The sequence below is a fragment of the Anser brachyrhynchus genome (genome assembly GCF_964034855.1).
Source record: "Anser brachyrhynchus genome assembly, chromosome: 2".
In the NCBI taxonomy this organism is placed as follows: Eukaryota; Metazoa; Chordata; class Aves; order Anseriformes; family Anatidae; genus Anser; species Anser brachyrhynchus.
In genome coordinates this window covers 32,009,053-32,025,103 of record NC_137695.1, presented here as the reverse complement: position 1 = coordinate 32,025,103, position 16,051 = coordinate 32,009,053, and the positions used below count along the sequence as shown (strand labels likewise).

General features: G+C 39.2%; 1 protein-coding gene and 1 long non-coding RNA gene across 32 annotated transcripts in view; one reads left to right on the top strand and one right to left on the bottom strand.

Annotated features, from left to right (window-relative positions):
• Positions 1 to 16,051, top strand: part of LOC308189874 (uncharacterized protein) — a 72,882-nt gene that overhangs the window by 13,599 nt on the left and 43,232 nt on the right. For 3 of the 29 annotated variants that reach the window (XR_013946667.1, XR_013946670.1, XR_013946676.1), the window contains 2 exons: positions 2,692 to 4,397; positions 6,290 to 6,417. Coding sequence is in view for 5 of the 29 variants with exons in the window: in XM_080580440.1 (XP_080436566.1) it covers positions 4,254 to 4,304; positions 6,290 to 6,386 (148 nt within the window). In the remaining 24 variants the exon portion in view is untranslated. Of the gene's footprint in view, positions 1 to 297; positions 4,398 to 4,758; positions 6,214 to 6,289; positions 6,418 to 16,051 lie in introns of those variants that run through there. The other 26 variants (XR_013946668.1, XR_013946672.1, XR_013946669.1 and 23 more) reach the window with 22 other exon arrangements.
• The window catches only part of LOC308189875, a 47,630-nt gene continuing 35,812 nt past the window's right edge, over positions 4,234 to 16,051 (bottom strand). For 2 of the 3 annotated variants that reach the window (XR_013946692.1, XR_013946693.1), the window contains 2 exons: positions 6,222 to 12,242; positions 4,234 to 4,373 (listed from right to left, as the gene is read on the bottom strand). This is a non-coding gene — a long non-coding RNA (uncharacterized lncRNA). The remainder of the gene's footprint in view (positions 4,374 to 6,221; positions 12,243 to 16,051) is intronic. The other variant, XR_013946691.1, reaches the window with a different exon arrangement.

Below are 16,051 nucleotides of genomic sequence, written 5' to 3'. Positions count from 1 at the left end.
TTATCTAGGAATGTGATACTGTGAGTTTACTGTAAAGTGTACAAATAGGAGGTTATGGTGCAGAGACTGTTATGTAAAGTTACTCTTTACCATTTCACTGCAGTAGGGTACAAACTGGTAACCTGCAGTAAGTGTTGTTCAGATGTCCAGCCACCGTAGGAAATGACATTTCATAAGCACTGCTGGGTACTGCTGCCAGCAGAACTTTTGTGCTTTTCTATCTAGAGTTGCAGCACTTTCAGCTATTGAGGCTAGGTACTTTTTATCGTTTTGTTAACTGTTCTCTCTTCCCCTCAGTTTCTATCACAAACCCTTGGTAACTGAACACCAGAAGCGTAGTTCCCAAGAGACCAGTGACATGATAATAATCAGCACTTTATTCTGATGATATAAAGCTAGAAGATGGAGTCAGTTACTGGCACTGAGCTGTTAATACAAGGCACCGTTAAACTGTATTTGCTTAATCCAGAGAACTTCTAGTCAAACAAAAACACAAGTTCATGTACTGCTGATGCAAAGAGAGATGAATCACAAAGTTTGCTGGCAAGCTCTCCTTTATCTTGGCACAGCCCAAGATATGTCCAAATTATGAAATAATTGGAAGCTAATTTTCTTGGAAGAAAATGAAATCCTCAGGGAGACTGTTGCATTGGAGAATTGAAGTAACGCAGTGCTTTGCTTCAGGTGGTATGTAGTCAGTCAGGGCTACACCTTCCCGAGAGCACTGCTGAATGACAAATTCACCAGGCAACATTCAGCAGGGCAGTAACATCTGATGTGTTGAGTTGATGGGATCAGGGGAAATGCGGATTGCTCCACAGAGGTGGGAAATGGAGAACACTGTCCTAACAACACTCTGGCGGTAAGCTATCAGACAACTCTTTGGGAGATCTTCAAGCCCTACACTTGGTTATCATAAACAGCATAAACTCAAGCTTTGCAAATACACAGATAAATGTGACTCTACCTCAACTGCTTTGCAATGGAAATGCATTTTTCTCTTCTCACTGATTTGCTTCTTGAAATTTGTTTTCTTTCCAGCCTGATATAAGGAGCTTTCCAACTAAGAAATCTTTTAGGCTCTTGGTGTGGAGTTTGCATTTAAATCCTGAAATCAATGGGAAGCAAATGTTTTCATTGCCACCCAACATAAATTCAAATGCTTTGACATAGAGCTACAAATTCCAATGCACTGCTGCGCTTTCACAAAGCATTTGGGTGGGTGGGTGTTAAATTCCATTATTTTAAAGAATGAAAAGAATTGGCATCTATTTTAAGTGTCACGTTCAACAGCTGTACATTTATTGATATTTTTCATTGAGAAAACTGTTTGCTTTTTTTTTTAAGTGACATGGACTGCCAGGAAGATATCATACTTCCGTATTTATTTCTAACATTGGTATTTTAAAATGATTTATAGGTATATATTTGTGAATTTATATGCACATGATTAAAGAGCTATATTAAAATGTCAGTCACAAGCAGAATGGCAGCCACTTTGTCAAGGTTTGTGAATCCTGGCATCTTAAGGAAATAATTATTCAAAAAAATAGAAATAGCCTAATAAGTCAAAAGGATCTCTATCTCTTGAACAATGTGTACATGTTCACGTAAAATATATATTTATATATGTATGTATGTATATTTAACACGAGATTTTTTTCCAGTATGTGTTATCACCATACTTATTCCTTCTCCTCTTTGGAATTAGGTTTGGTCCAACTTGGGATCCCAAGCAGCTATAACTAAACACTAATCATTCCCAAAACATCAGGTCTTGCATCAGTTTACTTACTTTCTAAGAATTCATTTTATATACTAGCTTCTGTAAAATTCCAGAGAGTATGTTTTACCTGTGAATTGCTCAATAAACTGTATACACACACACACACACACAAAAAAAAAAAAAAAAAAAAAAAACACACAACACACGTTGATTCCCCACCATTGCGTAGCTGTATCAAGCACAACAAAGATGGGAGCTCTAGACAATGCAGTGACCCAACGTTTCAAGGAGTTCAGGAAGATGTAGTGGTAACAGGTAAAAAAATACATAAAAGAACACCTCTTGGTGATATTTTCACATACGTTCATCCCGGTTGCTGCCAGCACAAGAGGAGCTATACTTTTGCTCAATGAATTCCCTCATTCAGACAGGGACTATTCACAACTCATATCAAAGGCCATTAAAGCTCTCTCCTAGTCACTTCAGTGACCCTGGGAGGCTATCCTGATGCAGTTACAGTGAAGCTGACTCTAGAAGGAACTCATATGTAAAGGTGTGATTCTTTATGCTCCAATTTTCAGTTAAAATGTTTAAGAAAGCTAACTCTTCTCCACTCTTTTTCATTCTTAAAAGCATGGTGGGCTAGACCAACTCCAAATAAATGTCCTTTCCTTTTTGGAACTGACATAATATATTAGTATGTTTGTGTCTTCTTTAAGTTTGGCTGTTGATTTGGAGGCCTGAGAGGAAACGTGCTATGCAGAGAAGCAAATCAGATTTATTTTTCCTCCTCCACTTTTAGACTTAGACAGAACACGCATCTCTTTGCTGCAGAACTTAATTCCTTCACATAATGCAGAGACTTTCAGGACTCCTTTACCAGACTGGGTTGTTGATAAAAGCATGTCAATACCACAGCCCACAGGGCTCCATAACAGTGCACTGTACTCTCATTGTCATTTTAGCCTACGCCTACCATATGATGGGGAGATATGGAGAGAGTGACTGAAGTTTTCAGAGGGACCTGGCTTGCTGTTACATCAAAGGCGTGGTAATGCAAGCTGGGGTGGAACTTGTGATAAGCTAACTCAGGAGCCTTAGTCTCTTACCATGGTTTCCTGGGATCTCCATGCAGACGGTTTTCCTTCATTGACACATTCCTGCCATTTTGCTTACTGTTAATTTAATAATAGACATATTGACCAGTCGTAACTCATTCCCTTGACGTTTGAAGGGAATCAAAAACGTTTAACCTCTCTGCTCTCAGACTTCATTTGCACATTTTGCTTTGTTCATTGGTGATGAAGTCTCCATATTTCTCCATACAATCTCCATCCCACCTTCAAAGGCAAACAACATCATAGTGAATCACTAGACACCATATACTACAGAAGAAACTGTGGAGTTAGTCCTGATTTAGTCGTTCCACTTCCTGCATATGTTAAGGGAATTAAAATATACGTATTGCCGTGCAGTCCTGTCAAGTAAGAGTAAAATATTAAAAGCTAGTCTTTCCTCCCTCATTGAAGACAAAAATCCTGGAAATCTGACTGAAAAACAAACAAACAAACAAACAAAAAAAACCACCTAACAGTCAAAAGACAAATACATTAAACAAAATTCTGAATTCTAACCCATATTTCCTCTGTGACAAAGCTCAAGAGACTGTTCTAACGTCAGACATTCCTGAGCTTCCAGAGTGTTGAGCATCATGGGACTGTACTGTCTAATCCCATCTCATCCTGTCTCTCAGCTACAGCTGCCTTAACATCTGCATGGAAAGACCATTTTTTATTGATTGGTTTATTTATGCCGGCTCTGTTACAGCACTTCTGCCAGCTGTAATCTCTCCAGGACAATTATGATTTCTCTTTTATGTCACCAGTAACTAATAGGGAAAACAGGTGCAATTCAGTAGAGGACTCCCAGGCAATCCTCTTCCAGGCCACAGTCCCGTCAGGCACACAGTATTGAAGTGAAATTTTGACGGTTGATGGGAAAAGCTAAGCAAATACTGGCTTCCAATGTGTAAAAACTGCTCCAGCAGTTTGCTTAAAACACACTACCCCAACACAGCAAAAATGGAAATATTTCTGCCCTGTCAGTTGTGCCAACGTGTTTCACAATCAGCCTTGTGGAAACTGCCACTACAACAACAGGAAACAAACGCCTGCTGTCTATCCTTTCCTGTATTTTAAGACTTCAGTATATCTGAGATGAAGCAAACTGGTCACTCAGTCCCTCTTGTCAGATGTGTCAAACACAAAACATTTCTGAATACATACACAGTTGAATTTATCAGCGCAAGAACTGTGAAGCAATCTAATGTGCGACTTTATCACCAAGAAACAAGTGGTAAGAAGGTGTGATTCAAAATACCATGGAACTGACACAGATTCGAATTGAAATAGTGCTTTTGGTAGTGTGTAATAATACTGCACAGATCATGTATTCTGCTTTTAGCGTCCTGTAACATGAGCAACCACAGTACTGCTAGCACCTTTGCTTTTCCTTCTTCTGCCTTTAGCAGTGCTCTGCACAGGAAGATGACTAGGGGTGTGATCCAGCAGTCGCAGAGGTGAGCAGTAAACCTACTGAACCCAACATGGCTTCAAGTGGAACTTTAACGAACAAACCTTGAGCAAACCTAGAAATTAAAATTGAATAAAAGGTATCACCTTCCCTTCCCTTCCCTTCCCTTCCCTTCCCTTCCCTTCCCTTCCCTTCCCTTCCCTTCCCTTCCCTTCCCTTCCCTTCCCTTCCCTTCCCTTCCCTTCCCTTCCCTTCCCTTCCCTTCCCTTCCCTTCCCTTCCCTTCCCTTCCCTTCCCTTCCCTTCCCTTCCCTTCCCTTCCCTTCCCTTCCCTTCCCTTCCCTTCCCTTCCCTTCCCTTCCCTTCCCTTCCCTTCCCTTCCCTTCCCTTCCCTTCCCTTCCCTTCCCTTCCCTTCCCTTCCCTTCCCTTCCCTTCCCTTCCCTTCCCTTCCCTTCCCTTCCCTCTTCCTGCTGGTGCAGAGGCTGATCTGTGTGCCGAAGGCCTCTTTCTGTGCAGGAGCCCCCAAGATGTTCTGGCTATGAGCTAACACGCTGACTGCAAAGGAAAGTTTTTTGACTACATTGAAAGACTGCACACATTTTCCGCCATGGTTTGTTTATGATATGAATGATGGCTTAAACATTGTTCTTCATTGAAAATAGTCCAGCTGCCCATAATCTGGCATTGATTTTCAGTGCATATTTTGCAGCTTTTAAATGCATTCTTGGCAAGAAAGTTAGAAATTTTAGCCTATGATATTAAAATCCGCAACTGGACTTGACTGTGGAAACATTTTTCCAGGTCTTCACTATGCTTCACTTTAGGAAGCCCCATTTTGGTCCCAGGACACATGAGAATGTTGGATTTGAGACATCAGCGGGTGTAAAGTGTATCACCTCTCCAGCAGCACAATTTTTCTGAAGCCACTAACAACAGGAAGGCCTCTGGTTTCCTGTGGCCGTGTGCATCTTTGGATTTGCTCTCCCAATTTATGAATAAATTATCACATTCTGTAGTTTAGAAATTCTGGATGATTCATTGTAAACGTATGGTAAAATATTTGTAATTCTTAAAATATCTGACCCTCAGTTTTATAATTCAGAGCAATCTCTGCATGTTTGTCCCTAATCAATAAAACTAAAACATAAAGGCAAAAAGAAAAGGACTGCTCTGCTATCAATAATGACTAAAGTTACTAATACTCTGAATTCAAGCTTATAGTTTAGACTCCACTGACTTACAACTATTAAGGTTGTAAGTAGCAAACTTATCTCTTTACTGATATTAACGTTAGCATGAATTTCAGACACTCACTGTAAATTGTAGCTTATTTAAACAGCATCCTTAATTTATAGCTGCAAATAATAAACATCCAAACAAACAACAATAACTACACCAAATGACACTGTTGACAGAAAAATAAATTAAAAATATATCTGAAAATTGTTGAGCTATAACACTAGCCCATTTTCTTCCTTCAAAAGGCTTAAAATGCCAGGCTGAATCCTAGTAGAATGAGTTTGTTTACACAGAGTCTGGACATAATGAGTTTCAAAGATCTAACAACAGAGAGTCCTGAAAAGTCTCAAAAAGGGTATTGTATTTCTGCTTTGAACACAACACGGGTATGATGTGTCAGTCTTTTCATAAAAGCTCTGTTCATATCTCAGTAAAAAGCCACTATACTGTAATACCAAAAAGAGTGTAACTATTAAAACTGGAGTCTTTGCAAGCAATATATGGCAGTTAGGATGTAAATAACCATTAGATGCTGGCCCGATTGGTGCAGTATTGTTAGGCTTTTAAAACAGGAAATAAAGTAGCTGCTAAAGGCAGCTTGCCCTGACAGCAGTGGAAGGGGAAGAGGCAAGGTTTACCCATCAGCACATCATTAATTTGTAGGTGGTTGATATTAACTGAAATATTCCTGTTGACCTCAATAAGCATTGCATTTAATACTTACGAAACAGCCAGTTTTGCCAGAAGTCAAGAACCTTGGTTTTCTTTCCTTTCTCTCTCAATCTTTTCTAGGCTCGGCTCTGCAGCAGCTGACAAATACAGAGAAACCCTGAGCTCAGTTTCCAGTTTGTGCAATTCCTGGTTTGAAAGGATTTTCACCAGCAGATAACTCTGTCCGACCATCTCATTCTAGATTTGACTTGGTGTTGTCTTGTTTGACCTCACAGCCAGAAGTACATATGGCTTTGCTGAGTAAATGTAAACTGCCAAGGAAGCAGAACATCTTTGGATACCTCCTAGTGTCAAATCAGAGCAGGGGTTGGTCTCAAGCTTGCAGGCCATGAGCAATACCCGTGTGTTGATTCACATGCTGGCTTGAACCTAGAGTGGGGTAACTGGCTTCAGAGGCAAAGAGCTCAAGTGTGGGAAGACCTGGGAGCCCTCACTCCACTCCTGCTCCTGCAGATGCTATAAATGAGCCTCTGCAGCCTGGCCCAGGAAGCTTGGCCCCACGGTTGGGCGCTGTTGCCAAAGGTAGTGTTTCGACATGCAAAGGATTGAGATTTGTGCTGGGTGGGTGACAACAGCAACACAAGCTTTTCTCCACCACAGACTAACATCAAGAAATGCCTCACCCTTAATCAGTGATGACCTGAAAAGATCACAGCTTAATTTTGCTTTTTGAAAAATCCGTCATGAGATGGACTGGAAATGTTCAAGATGTTGAATGAGGTTTCAGTTTGGGTTAGTTGCATAATGAGAAAACATGGATAATTTAGCTTTTACAAAAAATCTTGTCAAGTTTTGTTTCCTTCTACCAACATTAGCCAGGGAGGTTTGGATCTTGCTTGCACGCAGAGTCTGGGGAGAAGGGAGGATGGAAAGGTTCCACTTTTAGCCTTTTTTTCTCACCAGGCTAAAAATCAGTAATGGATCACTCAAACAATTTCTTTCTCTTTGAAACTAACATTATCTCTGCCCAGAAGATGTGCAATACTAATGCAAGTATCAAGAAGTTAGATAACAACCCTATTGCATTCTGTATATTCTGTGAGCATTATGGATGCTTTCCCATAAATACCAGAGAGACAGTTGAATTCTTAACTGATTGAGTGCATTGGTTTCAATTTACTCCCTCCTACTTCACTCCATTCATCTCCTGCTCCTGTTGCTCTCTAAAGTCTGACAACTTCTGTTTTATCTCTGTATTTTTTCTCTTTACTTTATATGCATAATTGGATTACTGGTTGTTTTGTTGTTGGTGGTGGTGGTGGTGGTGGTTTTTTGAGTATTTGAATATTTTTCCTGTTCTCTTTTCTCATTCTGTTACAATTTCCTAAATTTGATTTTGTTCTCATAGTTCTTGCAGCATTTGGTTTCCTAGTTTCCTTGATAGATTTCTCTGCATCTCTCTTTCTTCTTTTTCCTCCACTCATTCAGATCTCCACTTTTCTCCAAAGTCTGATTCCTCACTCTGAGTTTTATTCTAATCTTTTCTCCTTTATCACTGCCATATCACAGTGTGAGCAAGAGTTTCCAAGCAACTCTCAGAAGTCATAAAGAGGTACCGTTCATTCAAAATTACATCACATCTGTCTTTGAACTTCCACAGAGTGCCACCTCCTCTAATAACAAGGAAAAAAAAAAAAAAGGAGGGGATGAAAAAAGGATGAAAGTTTATTTTGAATGGAAAGTATACTATTTTAACTGCACCAGATTTCTTGGAAAGTACAACCGGCTAATATCTGTGAAATGCTTCCAGCATTAAGAAAGCATGCCAAAACTGAAAAGCGTGAGCTGAACATGAGCAGATTTGGAGCTGCCCTGTAATGATTAAGAATGCTGAATGCTGACCTGCTCACTTGAATAGTTACTGGCAGACAGATGGATTTTGTTTATTAATAGGGAAAAAACAACCAGGACAGAAAAAAATAGGAACAGAAAAGTTACTTCTCTCTTGACAATGGAAGATTGTTTAGAGCCAATAGCAGGACAAGAAAAAGTCTAGGTAACAAGGTAGAATAGCGGTTTTAAAAGAAGCACATTTTGAAGAGAATTTCTGGAAACCACACTGAGACAAAGGCACCCTTTGGTTATCTAAAGAAGTCAAGCCTAGACTGCCAGCCTGGATCTGGTTGGGACCCTACTGTGATTACAAAGAGATAAAACTTTAAAAAAGTGTGGAGCCCATTGCTAGAGCTAAGCACTTGTGTCTGCAGGGCTGTTTGCACTGACTTAGGTTTTTGTCTGAGCTGATTTAGGAGCAGAATTTCAAAGCTTTCGTTGAATTATTTCTCTGAATATTTTAAATATCCCAAAGTTTCTTACATACGTTTTAGCACATATTTTAAGCTTTCTTATTAGTTTAGAGTGATCAGTGTCTTTCCCACATGAAATTTCCTTCAAGCATTCAAATTCAGGCAAAGAATTTCTGTGTTCATGCCAATAACCCTTCTCAATGGACAGAGCAAGAAGACAAGAACAAAAAGAAATCAGCCCTATCAGCCCTTGGGGGAAAATGAAAAAGAAGAAAAATTAAAAAATAAAAAAACACTCTTACAAAATTACTGTTAAAGAATAGTTAACAGAGTACAGAAAAGCCATGTGAGCATACTCTAGCCAGATACGCATATTTTTCAGTTTTTTAATGCCTTCTCTGATGATCCTTAAAAATCTCAGTTCTCCATTAGCATCCAGCCTTTGAGTCAGCAATCAAGAGGGAATAATTCAGAGCTGACATCACAGGCAACTTCACAGTTTAATGTCAGCAGATGACAGGGAAAGGAGAGACTTGCATCAGGTTTTCATCAAACTGTGTTTAGAACTTATCATGGGTTTCTAAACATAGGTCTGACCAGTCCCACATTTGGCACCAAGTCCAGCCTTTCACAGCCTGCACTGGAAGAGATTTCTGTGACTTCATTTCTTCTTTGTCAGATGCCGTAACTGTTTTTAGGTGACTAATGAATATTTTAATCTTATCTTCTAATCTCCAAGTATATTACATGCCAAAGAATAATAAGATAGGGGAAAGTATGTTACAAAATAGACTATTTCATTGAAAAATCAGAATTCCTTGCCAAATTTCACTGTAGTTAATGTTCTGCAATATGCCAAAAATATCAGACAAACAGGCGTCAGCTATTTCCTTTTCTCCCTCTAACTGACCACTGAGGCCACTAAACTAGCATGCATAAGCATACACTTTGCACATGTTAACTGAAGTGTTTGTCAACAAATTACATTCCTTTCTCCATTAGCTGATCTTTGGTCAACCATCTTGAATTATTATACAAGAATTAGTATCAGATGAGTGGTTTGCTTTTGCACCTACATCCATGCCAAATTGGGCATGTGTAAATAAGATTCACAATAGAAGAGGGTGTGGTTTTTTGTGTTTTTTTTTTTTTTTTGTATCTAGTATATGGATTTTAGTTCACTCCACCACAAGATTAACAAAACAAAACAAAAAAAAAAAAAGAAACTTGAGTATACCTTGGTTCCGTAATAATTCTGAATGCTTCAAGTTTTGGGGTCTTTTCTAATCTGCAGATTATGAACAATAATTCATAAAACAAGAGTTTTCATATGCAGTTCCTGCTAATTAGTATACAGTTGTAAATGTCACTGATGGCAGCTGAAGTTTCATCTGCATTCCAAAGAATGAAGTGTAGCCTCTGTCCATTGAAATTTCATGACAGTAACAACATCTAGCTACTCAAAAACTCAGATCCAGAATGAAGGTTTGAAGCATGTATGGAACTGCTTTTTGTTCCACAGTACAAAGAACATCTTTTTTTTTTTCCAGGGCAGCAACCATAATCCTACCTTCTATTTTAAGCATGCAGTTTATTATCCCACTTTTTCACTTAGGTTTTTCTATAATGTCACTTAATCCATTTCACTGAAAAGAGGATTTAGCAAGTGTAGCACATATCAGATTTCCTGATAGACACACTGTTTTTTTTTTTGTTTTTTTTTTCTTGTATTAGTGAATGCAAAGCTATTTCTTTTTGAAGCTGTTCATAAGTGGGAGCCAAATGAAGAGATTTCCTTTTTTCCAACTACTGTATGGAGCCCTGTGTCTACAAGCGTGTTGGAGAAAGATCAGAAGAATATTCATGTGGTGTCATGCAAATGTACAAAATTTCTAATTGATTAATCATACATTATGCAAACCTGTCAAACATCATGTTAGAATGTATATCAGAGTTTCAAAAATGACGAATTATTATTAATCCTCCTGAAAAAAGCAGGTAAAATATGACTGAATTAATCCTCATGATGATTAAGTAAAGACAGGCAGTATTACACTTTGAAAGACAAGAACTATTTCCTTCTACAAGGACTTCTCTGGATCTTCAGTAATAAAATTTCTGATATGGATTGTTAAGAAGTATCAACAATCTAGAAATTGTAGTATTACAGAAGGAGTTTTGTGTATTGTCATCTTTTGAAAAAGTGGGGAAAAAAAACAGCTTTTGTGACTATAGGAACAGGACTATATGTGTGTGTCTCTCTCTCATACACACAAACATCAGAATTAAAATTCTGGAGGCAAACGCTGACCTAAGTGGTTTTTCCAACATGAGGCCAGAACTCTGACACAGTTTGGCTGACAAGTCAGGCCTCCCACCTCCGTGACTTAACAGTGAAAACACAGTTTAGACTATCCTAAACAAAGTTCTAGGGCTGAGAAACTTCTGTATTGGTCACAACTTCTTTGTAACAGTCCCTCCAAATATTAAGTGGTGTTTTAATGCAAAATATTGTTTCCCACGTACCTGCATTTTTTTTTCCTTCATTGTACATGGTTTTCTTGACTCTTAGAATAGCTGTACTTCAGTTTCATTACCTGGTAGTTCACTCTTCAGTTATGTACTCCAAGACACATGAATCCCCCTCATCTTTGGCCTCACGGTGCTGCCTCCGCACATGTGGAAGTAGGAAATGAAAACAGCAGTCTCTAGAGAAGTCTTGCCAACCTGACTCTGCCTCCTGCAGAGGACAAGCCTGTAACTATATGAAAGTTTCAGCAGTCAGGTTATCGAAGTAGAGGGTGGAGGCAGGAAGGTGGAAGCCATTATTTTTTCTCTCCTTGAAAATGCCCTATGACCCTGGGAAGCTATCTCAGCTACAAATCTAGAGGTCATAAATTCTCAGCCACTCTTGCTAGTGAATCCTGTACTTCTGAGTACTTCAGAATCATCACAAAACAGTGGCACATCTGACAGCTTTGGTAGGAGAAACCAGTCTTTGCACAAAATTGTTTCAGAGGCAGTGAGTGAGGCTAGAACTAAAGTCTGTACAACACCACAGCAAAACCTCTCCTGTTTTGTCACAGTTGGGAAACATCTGTAATTACAGATAGAGTGAAAGCAGTTTCACAGCTCTCTAACTCCAGGATGGTCAGCCGTCACAATACTGAGACTCGTACCAAAAATACTCACAAGGCTGAAAGCCCCGGGATGCATACTACATACCTTAAAAAATCAAAATGGGGGAACTCTGGGGGAAATTAGTTGGCAAGAAGTGAAAGTCCTTCTTTAGGTGTCCTCCACAGCTCAGTGAGCAAGTGTCTGTGTCCCAGTGCAGTTCAGGATCTGTGTTTCAGATGTCTTTGAGGCTTCCTTCCTCCCACAGCCCTGCTTCCAGGAACACCCTGTGAGGAACTGCTCTGAAACAGCTCAAGTGCAACGTGAGTTTCAGGAGGTCTAATGTAGCTTCCTCTGCTCTTGTAGTCAGTGCATAAAAAGGGATTTCTGATGATACAAATGGAGCCACCGAATGCAAATTATGAAGGCTGCAATTTTCTGCATCATGAGGTTGCACATCCATCCAGTTCCCCAGGCGATTCAAACAGGGGTGCCTTCTCACCACACTTCTAGTTTTGAAGAATCATTTAAGAGAATAGTTGTTGGGCTGCAGGTGTTGGGCAGCTCTTCTATATGGCAGTCCACAGAGAAAGCATTTCCACCTTTAACTCTAGTCAGCACAACAGCTGAGCTGGAAGACAGCCATGCTCCTGCAGATGGGCAGGAAAAAAAAAAAAGAAAAAAAAAATCAAAAGAAAGGCCAAAAGCATATATATATATATATATATTTTTCGGAGGGTAACAGTTTGCTTGTGGAGTATCTGATTAATGATTTCAAAACTGTCAGAGCAGACAGAGTTAAGTACAAACTTAAATTAAATGTAGTTCACAGTTCAACATCATTAGTAGTAGATATTGAAGAGAGCCCTGATATGAAATTCAGGGATAGACTCTTTTTGCATCACATCACGGTATCACCTGTTTGTAATTTGAAGCATAACAACCTGATGACATTTTGATGTCTCTAGTTATTTGGGGCACTTTTTATAATTTGCAGGAATACTGCCTAAGTTTCTTTCTCTAGAACACAGAAAGATACTCTGTTATGATGCATTCTCGAGTCTCTGTTTCAGCAAAGGATTTAACATTGCTTTGAAATAAACTTTTGCCTGTAAACTTGCACATTAGCTCACATTTAAGAATCAAAGTGAATTTAAGATGACTTTTCAGATGACTTCAGATGATACACACTGCCTGGAAAAATTTCCACAACTTTTAAGGAAGAAAATAGGAAGAAGAAGCCCATATTGGTTTAGAGCTTAGAGATTATAGAACACAGTTTCAAGTTTTAGCATGCAGAATATTCATTATCAAATTACAAACCCTGTAAAGCATACTTTGGAAGAGCCATGGTAGACTGGCATTTAATCAGATGGAGACAAAGTGTAGAGCTAAAACCAATCAGTAAATCTGTATGACAAACTGTGGGCTACACAAAGACTTTCAGTGCTTAAACAGTTTCTTTGTTTTAACTCTAGGTTTACTAACTTAGCTTTGGCTTCCAAATAAATCAAAGCTACTTTAATTATCCTCATTAACTTCACTCTCTAACATAAAAAAATGCCTGGCTTCAAAAGATGGTGATATAATGAGGGTAGAGTGTGATGGACATTACCACTTTGCTTCCAGGCACCTTGTAGGAACAAATGTAAGTTTATACTCATTTTTTGCACTGTTGGATCTTATTCCACTTCCTCTGTGGTCACCTTGCTCTGGGTCTATGACGACAATCAAAGATAATGGCAGACTACAAACAATTCAGCTGCAGATTTACAGGGTAAAAAATGCAGAGCAATAACACACACCATAAAAACAATTGGGGGGGGGGGGGGCAAGTAACCCCGTGCCTGTGTTTTCTCCTCTTCTCATTATCCCAGAGAACAATTGTGTCTAAGAATAATCCCGTTTTAGCATATTTGAACAAAAAAAAAAAAAAATCAGCAGATCCTGACATTACTGGGAAATGCTTAATGAAGGTTCCTCAGAGTCTCTTCACATATCTTGTTAATTAAAAGTGCAGTGTTTACAGCTTTTAGCCACAATAGCCAAGAAATGCCAATTACCAGTAATGCCTCATTCAGGGAGCATACACAACTGAAATATTAGGCACAGATAATGACTATGGCGGCTCCTGTTAGGATGGAGGCTTCCCATATTACAGATGTACAAAGGAGGTAATACTCATTTCTCCTCATGGCTTTTTGCCTCGGCTCACAATTCTAGGTTATGAGGAACTGAGCAGACAGAGGCTTACAAAAGTAAATACTGCAACTGAGCCAGTGGACAGGGCAAAAGAGTGCATTGTCATGAAACAGCTGTTTATAAGTCCTTACCCTCACTATGCAAAATAGAACCTCAAGCAATTTCTTTTTCCTTTTAATTTTAAGATTTAAAAATAAAAACTTTCTTCTTCTCCTTCTCCTTCTCCTTCTCCTTCTCCTTCTCCTTCTCCTTCTCCTTCTCCTTCTCCTTCTCTCTCCTTCTCCTTCTCCTTCTCCTTCTCCTTCTCCTTCTCCTTCTCCTTCTCCTTCTCCTTCTCCTTCTCCTTCTCCTTCTCCTTCTCCTTCTCCTTCTCCTTCTCCTTCTCCTTCTCCTTCTCCTTCTCCTCCTTTCTCCTTCCTCCTCCTCCTCCTCCTCCTCCTCCTCCTCCTCCTCCTCCTCATCCTCCTCCTCTCCTTCTTCCTTCTTCTTCTTCTTCTTCTTCTTCGACTCAACCTTTGTTAGCATGCCAATATTTTCCCACCTATTTTTCCATGCACATTTACTTTATATAAAATATAAATACATTGTACAAAACTGTCCACTAGCAAATGCTAAATGGGAACCAAATCAATTGTTTTCCTATATCTTACTCTGACCTGACAATGCAAATAACTGAGAATCCTTTTCAAAACCGAGTTTTCCACGTGTTTCAACATAAGTTGTCGTCATACAATTTTATTCATAGACTAGGAAACAGACTCTAGCAGTCATGAAAACACAAGACAACTAACACTCTTAGCATGGTCTAAGTCAGTTTGAGATGATGCTGAGGATTCTGCACTGCTTAACCTCTTTGATCTGGAGGCATCTTAGGATTTTTAAGTGTTTTTCTGGTTGCTTGTTTTTTGTTTGTTTTGGTTTTGGTTTGGTTTGAATGACAGAATCATAGAATGGCCTGGGTTGAAAAGGACCTTAAAGATCATATAGTTTCAACCCTCCTGCTCTGGGTAGGGTTGCCAACCGCTAGAGCAGGCTTCCCAGAGCCATATCCAGCCTGGCCTTGAATGCCTCCAAGGATAGGGCATCCACAACCTCTCTGGGCAACCTGTTCCAGTGCCTCACCACCCTCTGCGTGAAAAACTTTCCCCTAATTTCTAACCTAAATCTTCCCTGTCTTAGTTTAAAAACATTCCCCCTTATCCTATCTCTAGGTTTGGTTTGGTTTGTGTTTTTGTTTGTTTTTCCCCAAGACAGTGGAAATGTGCTACAGCTAGCTGCAATTTTGGTAGCTGTACAATACTACAAAAGAGGACCTATAATCTTATATGAGCTATTGGAAGGTGAAGCAAAGTAACTTGCCTCATAGGTCTGATTGCCCTAAGGTAGCGCCTGTAGTCTGGTGCTGGAGTGATTTTGAAGAGCTCAGGGGGTTCTGTATGGTGTAGATGTGGGCTGTTGTTTAAAATGCTACCAAAGAGTATCATCTTGGTGCTATCAGATGGAGTCTGAGAGGTTTTGTGTGTCAAGAGTGGTATAAAGAGGCTGGATTGCAGAGAGAAGCTACCCCGCTGCCTACAAGCATTCAAGATAACCAGAAAAAAAAATGTATAACCAAAGTATAACCAAAGATTTTACTTTAGTTTTCCTTGGGTGTCTGATCTCAATTGATTCACCAGTAATTAGAGATGAGAAATGTCAAGCTAAACAAAAGCAAAATACTATCTGTGCCATTCTTCTTGGGCTTGCAATCTAAATTCACAGGCTAAGTTGAAAATCACCTAAATAAACACATCTGTTAAACTAACATTTTCCAGTGATAGCAGTCTTAATGTTGTGAAATGTGTTTGATGTGTTCGTGTTACAAAGACCAGTTTCCAAAATGTTACTTTCCAACTCTTTTTTTAAGTTGTAAACTGACCTTTTTCCTGTTGGCTCTGTGGTGGCCAAGATATATTTCATTTAATACTGGCTAAAGCTGGAAGTAAAATGTTAAAATACTCTAGTGGTTTTACATGTACATTGGAAAGAAAATATTGTGAGGGTTGCATGCTCTTCATTATAGCTCAATTTGGAGAGTAGGACCAAAAAGTTTAGCTCTGTTAAATGTCTTCTAAAGTCACACACTGAAATAGATTATTTTGTTCAATAGCTAGGTGGGAAAGATCATAATTTAAAACAAAACAAAAAATGCCATTGGATTTTTTGAGCTCAAAGAGAAAGGTAATCAATAATATGAGGCGATAATACAGACTCAGGG